Source organism: Ursus americanus, chromosome 17, assembly GCF_024610735.1.
Source record: "Ursus americanus isolate L20-20 chromosome 17, mUrsAme1.1.p, whole genome shotgun sequence".
Taxonomy (NCBI): Eukaryota; Metazoa; Chordata; class Mammalia; order Carnivora; family Ursidae; genus Ursus; species Ursus americanus.
The window spans coordinates 44778362-44797541 of record NC_142143.1 but is presented as its reverse complement, the minus strand read 5'-3'; the positions used below and the strand labels follow the sequence as shown (position 1 = coordinate 44797541).

Sequence of the window (19180 nt, the reverse complement as noted above, 5' to 3'; positions counted from 1 at the left end):
GGGCCCCTGCATCGTGTCACCTCTGCCACCCCCACGCCCGCCCACCCAAACCCTGTGTCTCATCTGGCCAGTCCTTCTTTATCCTCCACGTCTCAGCACGTTGCCTGCTGTGCTGAGCCTTCCTTTATCGTCCGCCCTGCCGGCTGGTGGTCTCCTTCCAGAAGCTCCCCTCACAGCCCTAGCCTCTTGCTCCTCAGAGAGAGGCCCTCAGACCAGCAGCACGGCGATGACCCGGGGGCCTGTGAGAAAGGCAGAATCCCGGGTCCCACAGGTGCGGATGTGTGTTAGTGCTGGAGAAGACAATACTTCTCTAGCCTGTTTCCCATGGCATCACCTTGTCATTTCCTGATGCCCCGACTCTGCTGAGACTTCTCTCACGGGCAGGATTCCAACTGGCCCTATCCCTGTTTGCAGCTCAGAGTCTGCCTTGTAGTTACTACTTAACTATATAGTGTTTACTCAGTGAATTTGAGGTAAATATTAAAATCCTCATTATTTGGAAAAAAAAAATAGAGGCCCCAAGAGGTGACATAACTTGCCCAAGGTCAGAGAGTCAGCAAGGGGCAGAGACGGGATTCGAAGCTGTCTGATCTTACAGCCTTCTCCACTGTAGCCTGCTGTGGGGAACTGGCAGGGTGCTAGCCAGAAACTGAGCCCAAAGGTCTGGCACAACCTTTGAGCTGTGTCTTTGGTTCTCAAAAATCCACATAACATCGAATCAGCTCCCCCTCGCCAGGCAGCGTGAGCTGTGGAGCCTCCTCAGGGAGCCCTAACCTTGGCTAAGGGCTGCAGAGAGAAAAGCACCTTTCACCGTGCCTCCTGGGCTCCTTATAATCCCGTGTCACTACAGCCATTGTGAAAATGGGCCCCAGCAGTGATGGAATTGCGCACCCTGGGTTTTATGGCAATCAGACACAGTCTTCTAAAATCAACATGCTTCCAGACCTGCGAACAGTGGGAGCACGTGGGAGGAACAGTGTCAGCAGGGTTGCCACCCGTCAAAGCTTTATCCCAGGCTATGGCTTCATGTTCACTTACAGGGATGTAGCTGGCATTGATGTAGTCTGAGCACGGGTCATCATCCACATTGGACAGCTTCACTCGAGAGGCATCATCTGGAAGGAAGTTGATGAGAGAGATTTGTCACTGGGTCCTGGGAGGATTTTTCTATTGTTGATGGAAATGCTTGGTATCTGATGTGCATTAGCTCTGAGCCCCAAAATGCTCCCCAGGGAGATATTCTCATCTCCATTTTGAGGATAGGTTCAGGCAGGATAACTGACTGGCCCAGGTCACACAGGTGGCCCATAGACACACCAACAAAGAAGCCAAATGCTCTCTGAGGTCCCCTCTGCGCTTTCCTTTGTAACATTACACCATCTGCCCGACGGAGTGGCCAGCTCCCTTTCACAGCTGGAATGAATACAATGCAGACAACCATCTTCCATTGCTTCACCTGATTGGGTCAGGATGATAAAAATATACAGTCGCTAACTTGGGACTTTAAGGAAACCCACCCTGGCCTTTGCTATGAACCCTGTGACTGTTCCTGTGCCTCCAGGGAGAAGCAGTAGGACCCCATGATGACATGTCAACAGCATGAGAGGCATCTCATAACCAGAAACCAAGCTGGTTGTTACCCCACGGGAGGGAAGCGCGATGACATTCCTTTTAAAAGACATTCAGAGCCTCAGCTCTTCCATATCCAGCTATACCATATTTCTTTAGCCCCATTTTATTCCTGAAGAAGAGAAGGAATGGCTGGAGGAAGACAGCATTACAAATTTCAACACAAAACTCACAGGGCAATATATTGTTGTATCGATTTTTCCCTCTATTCTCCGGCAAGAGTGCAATGTCACATGATTGGTTTCGACCCACGTCTTTCAAGTCCTATTAGGTCAAAAAGAAGTTCGTAAATGGAGACTATGAAATAGAATAAGGCCAATCATACAGTCCTTGAGATACATAACGATCTAAGAATATGTCACAATAGCTGCTGTTTTCGGAACGCCTCGTGTTGGCCGCACATTAGCTCGGATCCCCACAACGGCCTCCGAGGGGGTATCCTCACCTCAGTTTTACAGATGAGGCTCCGACCGGATAACGCACTTGCCCCAGGTCACACAGGTGGCAAAGCTGGGAGTCGAATCCAAAGCGTGGGCACTTGTTGCCACACCACTTTGTCTCCCAGTCAAGCAAAATGCCAGGTTAAATAACTGACAGAATTAGGTGTACATTTGAGATGTGTTCATTCTTTCTTCACATCTTATCCAAGTAGTATTTTGTGGGCTGTGCTGTTCTGGAGCTCAGCCTGGCCTCTGAGGCTAGATGGGATCCCCCCCAGAGAACGGATTCAGACATAAAAGAGCGCTCGGCTGAGATCCTACACGTCATCCTAACTCCCGAGCCCGACCAGCCTGTGACTCCACAGGAGAGGCTGGGAGGGAAATCCTGCTAGAGACCAGATTGCTAAAGCCTCCCTGAGTCAGAGTCGTACCTCGTATTCCTTGGACAGAAGGTAGTTGGAATCAGCCTGCAGCTTCATGAAGTGCCCTTCGAACTGATTTACTTTTATTGGGCTATAGTTAAAAATACAATAGAAAAAAAAAAAGAGAAAAGTACTGATGAAAAGGGACACCACCATACCCAGTCCGAATTGTATTTCAAAAGCAGATAATATAGTAATTAATGCGTTCTCGCTCTTACCAAGACGTTTTCCGGTTGCTGTGAAGGACGCCAAAAGAAGAAAGACCTCATTAGCAAATCTCACATAAGACAATCAACTCATCTTTCAATACATTCTGTGAAGGAAAATGTGGCGCTCACCCTTTCTGGCCCAGGTTCAAGTGGACAGATAATGGTCGATCCCGGCGAATGCTCAGGCGGGCAGAGGGCCTTTCTCGACCATGGCTGCAACATAAGGGAGAGGATTTATATTCTGATTACGAAACTTGACTTAAACAAATTTTTCCATTTATGGTGAGGCTGTGCATGTCTGTGCAAATATGGATTTTTCAGTATTCATGTAGATTTACACTCAGCCAACGTCTCTTTGAGGGGAGGAAGAACATAAAGAAGAAATAGATTTTTCCCACTCAGAAACGGATCTCTGCAATAGCTGGAGATTTGTCTTCTGGTTTTTGGCTACAGGTCATAATCACTTCCCACACTCTCAATAAAACTTTCCTTAAAAAAACCCCCAGTAAACCTTAGATGCAAGACATGACTGCGAGAGGGAGGACAACGTGCCAAATGAATTCCCTAAGAGGAGGGGGCGTGGCTTTGGGGCCACATGCTATTTGGTTCTCTTCGGTCCCTTCTTAAATTAGCATGGCAAATACGACCATGAAATGGTGATGTCAGCCATACTTCTCAGCATTTTCCAGAAAAGCACTTGGGTGCACAATTCACAGACTTCTCTGTCTTCATGAGCAAAAGGAGTTATTTCACATTCAAATGAAGCCACAGATGGCCCCTCAGTCATTTGGGGAGGGGAAAATTCATCAATGGTATGTAGCGAGGCTGGAAAAAGCCAGTCACGGTTGGAGGGCTTGACTTGTTTTTCGTGAGAAACAAAGGTGATTTAACCTGGGGAAATGAAATCATCTTCCCTTTTTACTTTTCAGGCTAGAGGGCATTTTCAATTGCATCTTGAAAGTTGGGCACGCAATCGCTAAAGGAATCTTTGTACTCACCTGGCTTTCTGTCTGCAGATGAATAAGGCAACGACAGCTACCAGCATGCCAATTAAGAACAGACCAGCACTCACACCTTCAATAACTCCAAATAAAGGCTCTACAAGAATCCAGAAGGAAATAGCAAACCCAGGCAGGAAAATTAGTGCTAAAGAACCAGGAAGAGAGCTCCTGAAACCTTATCTCCCTAGGAACGTTATTACAGAAAAATCTGAGCAAAGCCCACACTGAGGTATTTATTATCTGATGGTAGGAGCACGCAGCCAGCAAGAGGGAGCACTGGCTCCTACGTTGTAACCGCAGGTCCATCCTTACACTTTTGAAGTTAATGGCGTTCTGCTTATAAAGGAATTTTATGCTCATTGGTGCTTGTATGTAAGGTTTAGGACACTTGAGATAAAGACCAGCAGTTTTCCACCAAGATACAAGTGCTATTTCATTTGTATGAAACAAGTAGCATCGGGGACTTGGGCAAGTCTGGTGAGTTACTGAGAGCTGTTTTAACGAAATTTCAGTTTTATTATCTGGTATGACACTACCTCTTGGAGTTTGTGAATAGGCAAGAGTAGCTTATTTTTAAAACAGCTTTATTGAAATATAATTCACATTCCATTCAATTCACTAATTTAAATTATATAATTCAATGATTTTTGGTACAGAGTTTTACAAACACGACTGCATTCAATTTTATAATATTGTCATCACCCCTCAAAAGAAACCCCATACCTCTTAGCAGTCATTTTTCCATTCTTCCCCAGCCCCTGGCAACCACGAATCTAATTTGTCTTTGTAGATTTGCCTATTCTGGACCTTTCACATAAATTCAGTCAGAAATATGCGGTCTTTGGCCATTGGCTTCTTTCACTCAGCATAATGTTTTCAGAGTTCATCCATGTTGTAGCACGTCTCAGTATTTCATTCTTTTTTATAGGTGAATAGTATCTCATTATATGAAATAGATCACATACTGTTTACCCATTCATGCATCGATGGACATTTGGGTTGTCTCTCTTTGGGGGTTATTACGAATAATGTGGCTGAGAACGTTCGTGTGTAAGTTTTTGTGTGGGCTTATGTTTTCATTTCTCTTGGGTATACAATTAGGAGTGGAATTGCTGGTTTAGATCGATGGTAACTCTAGGTTTAACATTTTGAGGAATGCACAAGTGTCTCCCCAAGCAGCTAAACCATTTTACATTCTCACAAGCAATGTAGGAGTGTTCCAGCATCTCCCTATCCTCATTGTCCTTGAGCACAGCCATTCCAGAGTATGTGAAGTGGCGTCTTACTGTGGTTTCGATTTGCGTTTCCCCTAACGACTAATGATGTTGAGCATCTTGTCATGTGCTTATTGGCCATTTGTGGATCTTCTCTGGTGACACGTCTAGTCACATCCTTTCTTATTTGACTTTGTATTATTGAGTTGTAAGGTAACAGTTCTTTACGTACGTCGGACACACGACCCTTATCAGATATTAATTTGCAGATAGTTTCCCCCGTGCCGTGAGTTATCTTTTCACTTGTTTCATGGTCTCCTTTGAAGCACAAATTTTGATCAAGTCCCATGTATCTGGCTTTTCTCCCCTTCTGTTGCTTGAGCTATTGCTGTCATAACGAGGAAATCATTTCCTAATCCAAGGTCACAGAGTTTCACTCCGACGTTTTCTTTTAAAAGTTGTATTGTTTTAGCTCTTACATTTAGGTCTACGAAGTAGCCCATTTTTGAACTTATGCTTTAAGCCCTTGGGTTTGTTTATTCAGTGTTGCTTTTCAAGACTCATTAAAGCAACACAATCATTTTTTCTTTCAATGTGGTTAATATTCTTTTTTGGGTATATGTTTACTACCAGCCTTTACTGAACTGCACGCAATTTTCGTTGTTTTCAAATAGGAAAGAATTGTGTTTACAATGCCCCTGCTTAACATTAAATTATAAGCAAACACATCTGAATCCTCTTAACTGTGTTCTGATCCCTTTTTGGTTTGAAAAGTGAGAGATTATCCCTATATTTGGCATAAATAGATGGGAGTGTTTGTGAGGCTGAGTCATCTTTTGTCATGCAGCATGAGAGACTGTTTTAGCTATGAAGAAGAACTTCCTGAGAACCCTGGCTCCAGGGAAAGCCTCGTAGAACCCTGGCTCCAGGGAAGGGCTGGGACAGATGACGGTCCTAAGGAACAAGGAGCTGAAACAGGATGCTATTATCAGCGCGATGGGAATATTCTGAGGCAATGCCGTACAGAGGTTAAGGACTCCAGCAGAAAATGCCAGAATTCAGCTCTACTATCCTGGGCAAGTTACTTAAACCTCTTGGTGTCTCAGATCTTCATCTTTAAGATGGGGGATGATAATAGTATCTACCTCAGAAGGTTGTAGTGAAGATTGGATAAATATTTCATGTCTTCATCGGATAAACTATTTCACGTAGTAAATACTAGCTACTGCTATGATTCAGGCTTTCCCTCTAAAATACTAGAGAATTTCCTTTCATAGATTTAGGTGACGTCTTTAAAGTTAACATTTTTTTATGGTGTAAAAGAAACATATAATAAACAAAAAGAAAAAAATCACCTATAATCCCACTACTTTGAGATATTCATTGTTAATACTTTGTTCAGTAGGCTCCACACCCAGCGTGGGGCTCGAGCTCACGGCCCTGAGATCAAGAGCTGCACGCTCTACTGGCTGAGCCAGCCAGATGCCCTTCATTGTTAATACTTTGGTGTTTTCTCTAGTCTTTTTTTTTTCTATGCATTTTTATGTTTGTCCATGCATACATTTCCACCTATGACTGAAAGCCTTTTATACTTATATTTTGGCCTGTGCGAGCCCCTAATTTGAATATTTTTCACCCATTATTTTAAAAGCTTCATTTTTAATTTAAAAAAATCTGATACTTCTACTTTCTTTTCAAGATTAATGCCCATTCAGCCCATTCTCCTTTAGAAGTAGGAGCAAATTCTCTAATGCACATCAGCCACGATCCCATAAAGATTAAATTCCAGGTGACAAATGCGTGCTCCCCTCACCATCAGCCAAGTCACCGTATCTCTCCACTGGAGGCCCTTGTAAGTGACTTGGCAGTTGGGAGACTATGCTGGTAGATGGGGAGGCTAGCCTTACCTGACTCAGTGGTGATAGGCAAAGAGAAAAATGTGTCAGAATAGAGCGGCTTCGTGAATTCCTTCAGGTCCTCATCAAACAGCTGTGTAAAAGCTCGAATGCTGATTCTGAAAGGCAAACCGATGTATAAGTGCAAGTGGCTGACCACAGTACAGCTGACCAGAAAGCGGGTTCCAGGAGCCACAGGGTGGGCACCTGGTCCATATGCATGCTAGGCAGGACATGAATTATGGAATCAGATAGACCCAGGTTCATTCATGCATTTATTCATCTATTCATCCAATGCTTACTGAGCCCCTACTATGTGCCGGTCCATGTTCTAGGATCTGGGGATACTGCAAGGGACACAGTAAAGTCCCTACCATCCCAGAGGTTATATGTTCTAGTATCAGAGGTCAGATAACATATACACAAATTTAATATGCCAGATGGTGATAGGTACCACGAAAAAGAAAAGAGCAGAGTAAGGGAAATGGCTAGCGATGGAGACAGGCATGGGGAACTGCCCCATTCAGCCCGGTCAGTGGAGGGCTCCTGGATAGAAATCAGAGCAGAGTGTGGGAGGCAGCCATGCCCGTGTTCCAGCAGAGGGAACCACAGGGGGAAAGCACTGAGAGGAAGGACCAGATGGGGCCCAGCCTGAAGAGGAGAAGGGAGGAATTCAAGATGGGCCTAAAATTTGAGCTCAGGCCTCTTGAGAGAATAACGGCATGACTGATGAAAATGGGGCACTAATATGGGGAAAAGAGGAAGAGCTCTGCGTGGGCTGTGTGGGATTTAGAGTGACAGTGAGACATTGATTTAGAACTCTCCGGCAGATACTTGGGGCTCTTCTAGTCACCTGGACAGGAGAGCTGCTGAGGTGGCCATCCACATGTCCATGTGGGATGGTGCCCAGAGATTAGCTGACCCTAAATTCAGTAAGCCAGCAAGATGCGGCTACGAAATATAAATTTGTAACCTGGATGAAAAGTCTATTGTCCTTGTCTGAGGACCTTGGTCTCATATTCTGTGGGTGAGTCAGGCCAGTCTGGAGGGTTGCACTCAGTTTCTGGGGACGTATCTTAGAAGGGTTAGAGATCGTTCTAGGTGATTAACCAGAAAAGACTTAGTGGAACATGATGGTTGACTTCAGATTTAAGGAATTCTCATGTAGAAGAGGAAACAGACATCATTATTTTTCTTCTTGAAGGTAGAGTGAAGCCCAATTGGCTGAAATGTCATGGAGGTGTAGTCTGGGAACATAAAGTCACTTGGTAACATCTAGAGTACGAGCTGCTGCATTAGGTAGTGAGCTCCTCAACTGTAGATTTGCTGAGACAATCAGGCTTGATTTATAGGGGCGAAACTTTCCCAGTGTTAACTGAAATCCTATGAAAGTGAATGAAAGTCTCTTTTTCCTTTTTAAAAAAAACTAGATTTGTTTAAACCAAAAGTTTCTGGGCATGCCTCGTAATAATGCTGAAATAGTATCAGGCCAGGGCTAGTCGGTCTGCCCCTCTGCCCCTCCTTCTAATTCACGCCCCTGTCCAAATGCAATCTTATAAACAAGCAGGACAGTATTGATCAACCACATCTATAATTTCCATCTCTAAAAGCTACTTTCCAGTCAAAAGTTGTACTTCCAGGAAAAACAGGCTGTTGATGGAAGTACCGTGAGATATCCCGTCAGCTGTGCTAAGTGGGAGGGTGAGGAGCCGGTACGTGCTGCTAATGCATGTACTTTTGCAGACCGAAATGAGTCTCTCTGGTGAAAAGAGTTTCTTATATTGGTATCGTGATTTATACGCGTGGAAGAACTTTCACAAACATGGTTCGGTGTGAGCATCTCCAACTTCTCCCATGTAACGAGGGAGCTTATGATATTACCTCAGAGATTTGGAACCTGAAGCTTGGAGAGATTCCGTATCTTGTTCCAGATCACAGAGAAAGCCGGTGTATGAGAACCAAACTCTGTATTTTCTAAATCCTAGTCCAGATTTCTTTCTCTTATTTCCTCTCGGCTTAGTTTTGGCTTAACGGCTCTGACTTCTGAGGAAGGGATGGTAAAAAGGGCCCAGGCTAGGAAGCAGAGGGTCTGTGGTCTAGCTAGCACTCTGTTCCTGATTAGATGAATGGTCCCTAAAGTTTTTTATGCCTCGGTTTCCTCCTTTGTAAATTAAAAACACTGGACGTTAACAACCTTGACATGTTCTGCTCAGAAATTCTAGGTGCAAAACCCAAAATACAATATGGATCCAGAAGCAGAAGGACCTTTAGGAACCCAGAAAGGAGAGACTGACCTAGTAGAGGATTACCTTAAACTTGGCGGACCAATAAGAGCTCTGCTCTTACACCCTTTCCAAAAACGGACACCACCACCACTTGCCTAGCTCAGCCCCTAGCACCCCTCCGGATCCTGTCCCATCCTGTCTTCCTGCGCTTGTCTTCCCTGCTACCTCTTCTCATGCTCTCCCCACAATCTGAAACTGGACTCTTTGCTCTTCTCTAAACAGTCTGTGTATTTCTTCCTCTGCACTTTGGCTCCCACTCTTCCTTCCAGCGAATGTCCTTCTGTCCCTCTTTCCATATTTTCAGGTCCTCCCTCACCTTTTAATGCTCAGCGAAAATATTACCTCCTTCCAGAAGCCTTTTGAACCTCGACAGCATTTGTTTACCCTCATGTCCTTCAACATTCCTGCCTGTATTTTACAGGCGCCTTCTGTGTATATATACATGAATAAGATTATTTTAATAAACAGACGTATGATAGTAATGATTTCAACTTCATATGTGTCCAGAATCAGAAATCTATAGCACAAAGTTAGAGATCATGTGGTTCAATTTCCTTCATTGGGGGAAAATGAGGTCAAGAGAAGCTGACTCCCTGATCGTGGTCACATCACTATGCTGTTTGGAATAGAAACAAAACCAGATCAGCACTTTGCTAACCTCCAAACTGCCTCCCACCCATCATGATCTGCTCTTTCTCTTCCCGTATGGAATGACCCTAATTATACACCCAGATAATAGGAACCCAGTAACAAACGGGAACACATTAGATTCATTGACATAAAAAAATTGCAGAGCAGCTAAACCTAGCATTTGCCATTTCTTTTCAATCCTATTCCCCACCCCCACCCCCGTGTTCTCTCCTGTCTACCTATTCTCTCTGGGGAAGCCTGACAGCACTGAGGGTCACTGCAGCTACTAGCATCTTGAGACAGGCAGAACTCGGACTGCACTAAGCTGGGGTCAGCGGCCGCACAGGACACCGCTTACCATGTTCCCCCACCTACTCTGAAAGGCCGTCAAGCATCATTTGCCCGGCATGCTTTTCATGGGCCTGAACCAAATGCGGGGAAATATAGGACAGTTATGTTCTAGAAAGCAAATAAGTATGGCATGAGTTGATTAAGATATAATAAGAGCGTGCAACTGTTCATGCAGCATCTTGGCTCATTCCCTAATTTGTTCACAAACACTGAAGAATGAGCGCCTGTCTGGGGCCAGGTACTTGCCATACTGTTTTGTCTCCTCGATGAGACTGCGAACTCTCGTAATCTAGTGAAGAAAAAGCTAAGAGATGCTGGTGAGTGGAGGACTGGAGGGATGGAGGGTGTGAGTGCTGCTGCGGGAAGCGGAGTGGGGGCCACCTGCCCAGTGCGGTGCTGGGTTGACTGGTTCCTGGGGGTAGGGAGGCTCACATGTGCTCGTTGAGGGCTGACTGGCTTTGGAAGTGTATGAAGGGATGCAGCAGCCAGTCAAAGGAGGGGAGGGCATTCCAAATAGAGTGAAAAGAACTTGTGGTGGCTCAGAGGTGTAAGAGAGGCATGTCACATCTAAAGGAACTCCAAGTGAGGGGTCACAAAAGGCAGGTGCACTCGAGGCAGACGGTGGGAGGCAGAGCAGGAGAGGCAGGCAGGAGGCAGATGGCAGGGGCTTTCTGTGCCCTGCTCTGGAGTCTTCACTTACTCCTGAAGGGAACAGGGACCACTGGAAGACCTTAATTTAGAAGGGACAGGACCAGTTTTGAGGGATCGTCTGCATTCCTCCTGTGTTGTTTTGCAGATGAGAGAAGAGAGGATTTGGGAATTGAAATGCCAATTCCAAGGTCGCACAGCGAAGTGGCAGCGCCTGAACACCAGGCGGGCTCTCCCAGGCCCGGGCAGCTGTTAGGGATGGGAAGGCATGTGCTAGGAGTGGTGGGCTCGGGGCCAGATGGGAGCCATCCACAGCTTCTCATTGTCCCTCTCTTAATGTAGTAACGAGTCATCTTCTCTCCCTCTTTCAGAAAGCAAACAAACAGAAAACAGCCGCTACTGACCAACTCCCAAATCGAATAGAGCCTGTGGGAGACTTTTGCTCAAATTTCCTTGAGCCCATGTGACCGAGGAGATGAGCCATCTCTTGATCCTTATAGAAACTGAAGGATTCCTTGTTCTGATCCCTCTTACATTTCTCCTTTGCTCTGTCTGAGCTCCCCCCTTCTTCAGGAAGGCTCACATGGTCTTCTTGAAGGAAACAGCACTACTATGTTTGCGTGTGTTTACTCTGGAGATGCCGACCTTGGCTGGGGTGGCAACAGCATTTTTGTGGTGAGTCCTGGGTAGAGGTATAGCTACAGAGTTCCTGCCCAAAGTGAGTCCTCTGGTTTAGGAAAACCGTCAGCCTGCCCGTGTTGATTCCAGGGAGGGGCTAAGCATGCTCTCAGGTGTGATGCCATGTCATCGTCTCCTCTTGGACCCTGCAGAAAAGTCTCTGGGGAGACCCTGGGGTGATATTCAAAATATGTAAGAGTTAATAAGCCCTGGGCACCGACTAACCAGAATGACACTGGCCCACAGAGAACCTGCCATATTGATTGGTGGTCAGCTCTGCCAACACCCAAGAGAGACAACGCATCCTCTGCAGAAGTATTCATCTTGGATGCCTACAGCTTACATCCAAGATGGCAGCCAAGATTCTCTTTGTCTGGAGGACTCTGGCTGGGGACGCTGTGTACCTCTGCTCATACTTGCTTTCGGGGAGCACGGTGCAGACCAAGGGCACTGCCAATTCCTATGGCTGGAGAGGCCTGTTGGCTGCAGTAGTGCTTCCTGGGGCCAAACCAAACAGCTGCTCCTTCTCATCTGTCAGCCTAGCAGGAGGAAGGGGCACTCCCGTTCATGCAGGAGCCTTTGCCTTCGAGAGTTTTGTCTGGACCAAAGAGCTCTTTCATCTTTTTATGCCTTAGAAGATAAACGAGTAAGTGTAACTTCAGCCCTCACTAAAAGTAGAAGATGAAACCTCATCTTTCTTGGGTCTCCCTAAACTCAATCTTTCTGTGTGGATACTTTCACAGTCATTAACAGAGTAAATAAATTGTTTGATTTGTACTAAAGACGTCTGAGGAGAAAGAACGATCTATTAAGAACCTTCAATTCTTTGTGTAACGAACTGGAGGTTTTGCGCAATGCCGAAGGCCTTCTTTACACATTGCCTACGAGTGGAGGCAGGAACACAACTTTTATAAATTACCCAGGAACATGCACAGCACTGTGGTAACGTCGGTTAGTAACCTACAGGAGCTCACATGCCTCAGACGCCCAGACAGCGGAGCCCCCGCTCCTGCAGCACGTCCCTTCTCGCAAAATCACGGTCATACGTCTAACCTGTAGGCGGTGCGCGGCTTCAGCGGCCCGTCACAGAATTTTTGCTGATGGGGATCACACTTTCCACCCAGGCTCTCCATCTCTGCTCCAAGCTTAATGTGGAAGCTCTTGGAGTTGCTGTCAGGACTTTCGGCACACTTGCTGGCGAAGTAGTCGGTCTGATAGACCCGGACGGAGGCGTTGCGCCTGTATTCCAGGTAGGAGGGCAGAGGGTGCTGCTGTTCGGGCTTCAGCTCATCGCTGCCTGCGGGGAGAAAACCACGGTGAACCACTGACTCCCGCAGGACTTCGGGACCCCGGGGATTGCTCCCTAGGCTTCTCAGCCTGCCTCCTCTCTCCCACCATCTCCGGTCGGCTCCAAAGGGCAGACACTTGGATCTGGAAGGGCGCTGTGAAAGTCTTCTCATGAAATTAATTTTTATCCACTTCTTCTAAAGTAAAAATTAAAAATAGAGTGCATATACATTTTATATACACATGTGCATGTATTTATATACACGCACACACCCCATCTCTTTTCTAGGAAATAAAATACGTGTGTTTGAGCGGTTAACTCATTGCATCAGATGATAAATGTGTTCCAGAACTCCCGAAAGTTGGACACTCCCCACTGCCAGAGTCAGCCCACTCAATAAGCTCCCTGCCTTGCCAATGACCATTGTAGCTGAGCTAATAAGGAAATCCCGATGACCTGGGAAATAGGGAAGAGATAAGAGAAATCAAGTTCAAAGCCAGAGCAGTCACGCACAGGCACGCTCCACGTGCCACACCCAGTCTGATCGTGGCTCCGTGTACAGCTCTCTGTTATCTTGCGTACAGTTTAATCCTGGCTCGAATCTGGCCCCTCCTGCAGCACGCTTCCCAGAACTCTTCCCTGTCCACCCAGCCTGCTATGTATTTTGGCACTGCAAACTCGTTTTGATGTTGGCTGGAGGAAAGCATAATTAGGAAGACAAATATTATAGAGCTAGGATACCATTTACAACACACTTCAAGAGGTGGTATTGCAGGGGTTCATCACGTCCTGGACTCTTGTTTAATAAAATTTGTTCAAAATGAGTGGGTCTTGGAAATTTTACCTTGTTGGCAGTAACTGGAAAGAAATGTTGCCTTTCGGATGTACATATATGCTATGAATGACATTTATATGAGACGGATTGTTATCTTAGCTCACCAGGGGAGCACAGCCCGTCTCCATGGACATCAGTAATTGACACACACAAGGCTGGAGAACACAGGCTGCCTGCTGGGGTATGGCTTCCTTTCCGTCACTGGCTTACAGTCACGTAGTAAACCGTTATCTCCACTGCATCTTCATTAAATCTAAAAATCTCTCCATAGTTCACTGATTTCTCTCTTAAATCCTTATCTGTAGATCTAAGTAAATATATCAATTTATGAGACGTAAGGGAACCTGGGATGCACCCCTGACCCTTGAAATTATTTAATTAATTATGCATAACCAAGTTCAGTACAATTACATAAAATGTCAGAGCACACAGACCATTAGATACCCCGTGAGACTAAAGTGCCGTTTAGCCTAGAAACTGCTCCAGCAGTTGTCAGGTTTAAAGTTCCTCTCTGCCCACAAATGGGTTAAAATAGCCAGGGATGTGTAACACCTTAAACAATTTTGGAAAACATAAGGCCCATCAAATATATGGTGTCACTGCAGACACACACATCTGTTCTGGAGAAACAGGGCTCAGACCTCTACAGGAGTGTAGATGGTTTCACAGGTGCCGATGTAAGCAGCTCTAGAAAATCATACGTGAGGCTGTACAGCACGTTGTTAAAACTCTTACCTAGTATCTGCCTGGCCGGTAGGAATTAGGTAGACATCGAATAACTTAGTCGACTAGAAAACGAAATTTACTGTTGAAACTCAAGAGAGAAAGGAAGAAGGCCCTTCGGGATCATCTTCCCCCCCCTTTTAGCTCTTGAATGTTTTCTGGGAATCGGTGGGTGGTGTGGAAGAGCGTGCTTCCTTGGGGTGTTTGAGATTGGGGCGGGGAAGACACTGACATTTACGGCTGCTTGATGGCAGAACCCCAAAGTGGGATCAGCCCTGAATGAGCGGTGCAGAGGACTGCAAAACAACGCAGAATCGATGCTCCTCCCACAAGCCTGGCCCGTCACCAAGCCTCTACACCTGCAGGGTATTTGTACTATTGCTGTGGTTAATAGTATGACTATTCACCCATTCCACAGTTAAACCCAGAGAGTAACAGGCTTTACTGCTGAAAGAGCCTTTGAGCGGGTTTTTGTACCATCTCCCAGCATCCGCGGGGACAGGGCAGAAGTGTATCAAAACAGTTTTCTGCTCTTCCAAACTTGTCATAGAAAGAGCCGGCATGGTGAGCTCTGCTACAGCGTCCCTGCGCCTCGCAGCAGAGAGCCGGCGGCCACTCACCGTCAGCCTCTCGCACGACCACCGTGAAGTACTTCACAGCCCCGTTGGCGTCGCTGAACCAGCTGCAGTTGAAGGTGAAGTGGATGGAAGATTTGCTGATTAGCACATCCTTTTTATTCACACGAACATGTGGAGGTGGAGGAGGGGGCCCTGAAAAGGATGGAGAAGGAAGCCAGGGGAGTCAGGACTCTGCTTTTCCATATAAACAACAATCAGTGCCATGAAGGCCTCCACTCACCTGCATCAATGTGTGTGTGTGTGTGTGTGTGTGTGTGTGTGTGTGTGTGTGTGTTTAAAACTTGCAATCAAGAAAACCTCCTCCTCCTCTCGGGGAGCGGAGCAGGCAGAGGAAGTGATTTGCCAGAGACGCATGAAACATAATGGAAGAGGAGGAGTTCCTGCAGTTGTAGCACGAACTGCTTCGACGCTCCGGAGAGCTCTAACTCTATCAGGTGATGCACTGAAATGCTAACTCATTCAAGGACTCGAAGGTCGTTTAACTTGTTCGCTGCCAGGATGCTTTCCATACACACGGAGAAACGTCTCCGTATCCTGGAGGCTTTCAGGTTCTCTTTTGCAAGTGAGCACAGGACCCGCTAGCGTGGAGGTGAGCTGCGTGCCCGCGCGGCGTTGGCGGGGCTCCCGCAGGGCGTCACCTCCAGGAACACTTACGGTCTATCATTGTGATGGTGCTGTCTTCCACCACCTCGCTGGTCATGCCTGCCGACTGCACCTTGATGGACACCAGGTACCTCTTATGGGGCACGAGCATCATGATGTTGAGCAGAGATTTCTCTTTCTCCAGCTTTCTGGAAAACTCAACTTCTTGAGTGTCCATTTTCCGACATTCAATGCTATACCCGTCAAAGTCAGAGTCTGGAGGGATCCAAGAGCAGGCGATGGCCGTGGAGTTCTGAGGCCGGCAGTGCAGGTTTTGAATCTTGTCGGGCTCTACAGGGCAGACAGGGACAGACACGTCACAACTCTGGGAGACACATTTTTTTTTTCTCAGCTTCTTTGGGCCCAATTGCTCTGAGAGCGACGTAAGTAATTCTCAAGATTTATTTGGATTGCTTTTCAAGAAAAAAAAATTCTTAGGGCTCTCCCAAGGAATTTCTGCTTCCCAGACCACACTCTGAGAACCATTTAAAAATGAAAATGCTGTCCCTTTAGAAAAATCACCGGGTGCCAATGTGATCAGAAACCCAAATACTAAATTTAGCGTGGGCACTAAAATTAAGGGGCAGAAGTCAGATGGAAGGTGGGGCTGAGTAGCCAAAAGGTTAAAAGGGCAGCTCGGCCTGCCTGAATTCAGATTCTATTTACCAGGTGTGGCTTCTGGAGCAAGTTACTCACCACGTCTGTGCCACATTTGTCAAGTGGGAAAATGAAGGGTGCCTACTTCCTGTGGGGACTGTGACGGTTCAGTGAGTTGAACCCGGCACAGCCAGCTAGAAAACCATGGCTGGGGTAGTAATTGCTCAATAAATGCTAGCACTCCCGAGAAAATTAAGACATGGCATTGCTTCCTTGTTACCCTCTAGGCCCTGGCTCTGTCCCCCTTCCATGTTTTGCTTTCCCCGCTCACATGCCATCCTCCAGGCTCCGAAACTGCTGAAGGCTCCCCGTGTACACCACGGTCTTCCACCTGCTACGCTCATGGTTGGTCAGTTTCCTCTGCCTGACAGAGTGCCTGACCCAGGAGGGACTCAACGAAGAGTAGCTGATCTCATGAGCGGTTGTGAGTAAGAGTTACAGTCCGACAGAAAAGCACCTAGCTGACCTGGCCACGCAGGTTACTCACCAAACCCTAGGCCTCCCCAACCAGCGATGTGCTTACATCTCTAATCACATTTGATGAAGCTAATTTGTATGACGTCGATAAGTGGTTTTTAATTTTAGCAGCTGAGCCATTTAAAAAAGAAAAGGCCTCAGTTCCCCAATATGTTAAATCAGAGGGGCTCTGGTCCTGTGTTTTAAGTGTGGCTTGGGGGTCGGGGTGCTATGCTGGGGTGACCTCCTTACGACTTCCCTTGCCTTGTCCCCTGTCCCTGGGAATTTCTGAGGAGCCTTCAGGCTCTTGAATAGAACTTGACAGTCTAGGTCTAGAGCACTCTATTTCATTCCACAAGTCAGAAGTCTTAACGGATGCTTAATTTTAAAAGTCTGCCCATTGTTTCACTGACCACAGCAGAAAATACAGTAACAGTAACAATTTTCGGACAGCAGTAATCGATGGCATCAAACCATCAGAAAGGCTCACAGAGCACTGCATAATATGGGAATAGATTAAAAAAAATAAAGCTAAAGACAGTTATGTTTGACCAAATAGGAAAAACCCCTTCCATTTCATTTTGGGTCTTTATCATCCCTGTTACAAATTTCATCCTTTTCTCTTTTCTCCACCCACCCTTCCTCCCCAAATTAAAATGTATGTTTGGGGGCGCCTGGGTGGCTCAGTCGGTTAAGCATCTGCCTTTGGCTCAGGTGATGATCTGAGGGTCCTGGGATTGAGCTGGACTCCCTGCTCAGCGGGGAGCCTGCTTCTCCCTCTCCCTCTGCTGTTCCCCCTGCTTGTGCTCTCTCTCTCTCTGTCAAATAAATAAATAAAATCTTAAAAAAATATATGTGTTTGTTCATAAAACTTGTAGACTGGACTGGCTACATAACTTTCAGGGTCCAGTGCCAAGTGAAAATGCAATGCCCTGTGTTCAAAATATTATTAAGATTTCAAGATGGTGACAGCAGAAAATTAAACCCAGTGTGGGGTCCCTCTAAGCACGGGGCCTGTGTGCCTGCAGAGCTGCGGGCACTAGCCCTGCTTGCAGACTAGATCATAATGATCTTCTGGGAACTATGCAAAGACCTAGTAATCCCTCACAGGGCAGCACCTGTTGTTCTGATTTGGCATACGACCCCCCTTCTCCTGACACCTTCTCCTTTGTCACAGGACCCTTTGTCCTCAACAATCATGACTTTGAAACACTCGGCATCTTTGCATCATTGAATGAATTTGTGTTTCATATCAAGATCTAAAATATTTGGCTAAGTCATAACAGTTTAGATAAGAATGATTTAGAGAAAAAAAAATCAACCTGAAGATTTTTCAGGATACGGGAACTGGCCTTGGAGGCAAGCAGTACTTGTGTCTTTTCAAACATTAACTGCTTGTTAATCTTTCAAAATCCTTCAAACCAAACCCCACCTGGAACCCGAGGACACCTTCTCTGTTCAGCCTTAGGGCAAGTCTTTAGAAACACCCTGCCGGATTCATAATTCTGATAATTTGCTCAAAGAACAATGTGGAAATGTGCTTCAACCTCTTTCCTCGGTTCTTTCTCCCCTCTCCGTTCTGCCTTTCAAGCCCACGTGGCTTCTAAGACCTCTGGTCATATCCCCATTCTCTAAGAAGTAAGTAGTCGCTAAGGGCAGGGTGCTCTTGCAGGGACTGTAAGCAGGACGGAAGTGAATAAAGCATTAGCCCTGACCTCTAGGAAGGGAGAGGAGTCCAAAACAGCCATAATACAGGGTGGAAAGGAGCATGTACCAGAAGAAATGGAGAAAGAAGGTGCTGGGTGGAGCGCTAGACAACTTTCTGGAGTTCGTGGTGGGCAGGAGTTAGCAAAGGTTTCTGGCAGAGACGACACCTCACCAAGATATTGGGAAAGGGGCATTTCAGGCAGAGGAAAGTATGAACCCAGGTACCCAGGGTGGGGCTAGGAGGGGTGGGAAGGTGGGAGATAGGGAATTGCAAGTTGTTCATCATGGATGGAGCGTACGTGTGAGACATGGAGTCGTGGAATGATTCTACACGAGAATTATCAGCTTCTCGGTTGTTTAACTCTCTGTTACCCACAGACAAACCCAGTCCTAACTAATGCGATCCTCAAAGTTTCATCGGCCATTTCTCATAAAACACAACATTGAGTCCCTCTTCCTGCCAGCTGCTCCCCTTGTAGGCGGGCCCCATTTGGTAAATGCCTCTCTTAAATCCCAGCACCCAGGACCGAATACAGTGCTCCAGAAGCCATCTGATCAGCCCAGCCTCTACTGAGCTCTTAAGTTGAGCACCTGTGTCACACAGCCCACAATAAGCGCCCCCAAACCCATCCTGAGCTTGCTGTAAATGAAAATTCTTGGTTCTTTTTCATCTATTTCTCTTGACCCTCAACTATTTAATCTCAAACTGCTCTCTGGATACAAGGTGGACAGCAAGCTTCAATTACAATAACATTACTGTTTGTCGAGTAAGTGAAACAACTACCTGCTTAAATTTCTACTTCTCAACTATATATTTTATCAATAACCACCA

At 46.3% G+C, this 19180-nt stretch overlaps 1 protein-coding gene across 4 annotated transcripts in view; it reads right to left on the bottom strand.

Moving 5' to 3' along the window:
* The window catches only part of PTPRB (protein tyrosine phosphatase receptor type B), a 107293-nt gene that overhangs the window by 14447 nt on the left and 73666 nt on the right, over window positions 1-19180 (bottom strand). For all 4 annotated transcript variants that reach the window (XM_045789582.2, XM_045789583.2, XM_045789584.2 and 1 more), the window contains 10 exons: window positions 15541-15819; window positions 14869-15018; window positions 12456-12699; window positions 6823-6929; window positions 3699-3798; window positions 2830-2913; window positions 2710-2727; window positions 2501-2582; window positions 1803-1893; window positions 1039-1115 (listed from right to left, as the gene is read on the bottom strand). In XM_045789582.2, the coding sequence (XP_045645538.2) occupies window positions 1039-1115; window positions 1803-1893; window positions 2501-2582; window positions 2710-2727; window positions 2830-2913; window positions 3699-3798; window positions 6823-6929; window positions 12456-12699; window positions 14869-15018; window positions 15541-15819 (1232 nt within the window). The remainder of the gene's footprint in view (window positions 1-1038; window positions 1116-1802; window positions 1894-2500; window positions 2583-2709; window positions 2728-2829; window positions 2914-3698; window positions 3799-6822; window positions 6930-12455; window positions 12700-14868; window positions 15019-15540; window positions 15820-19180) is intronic.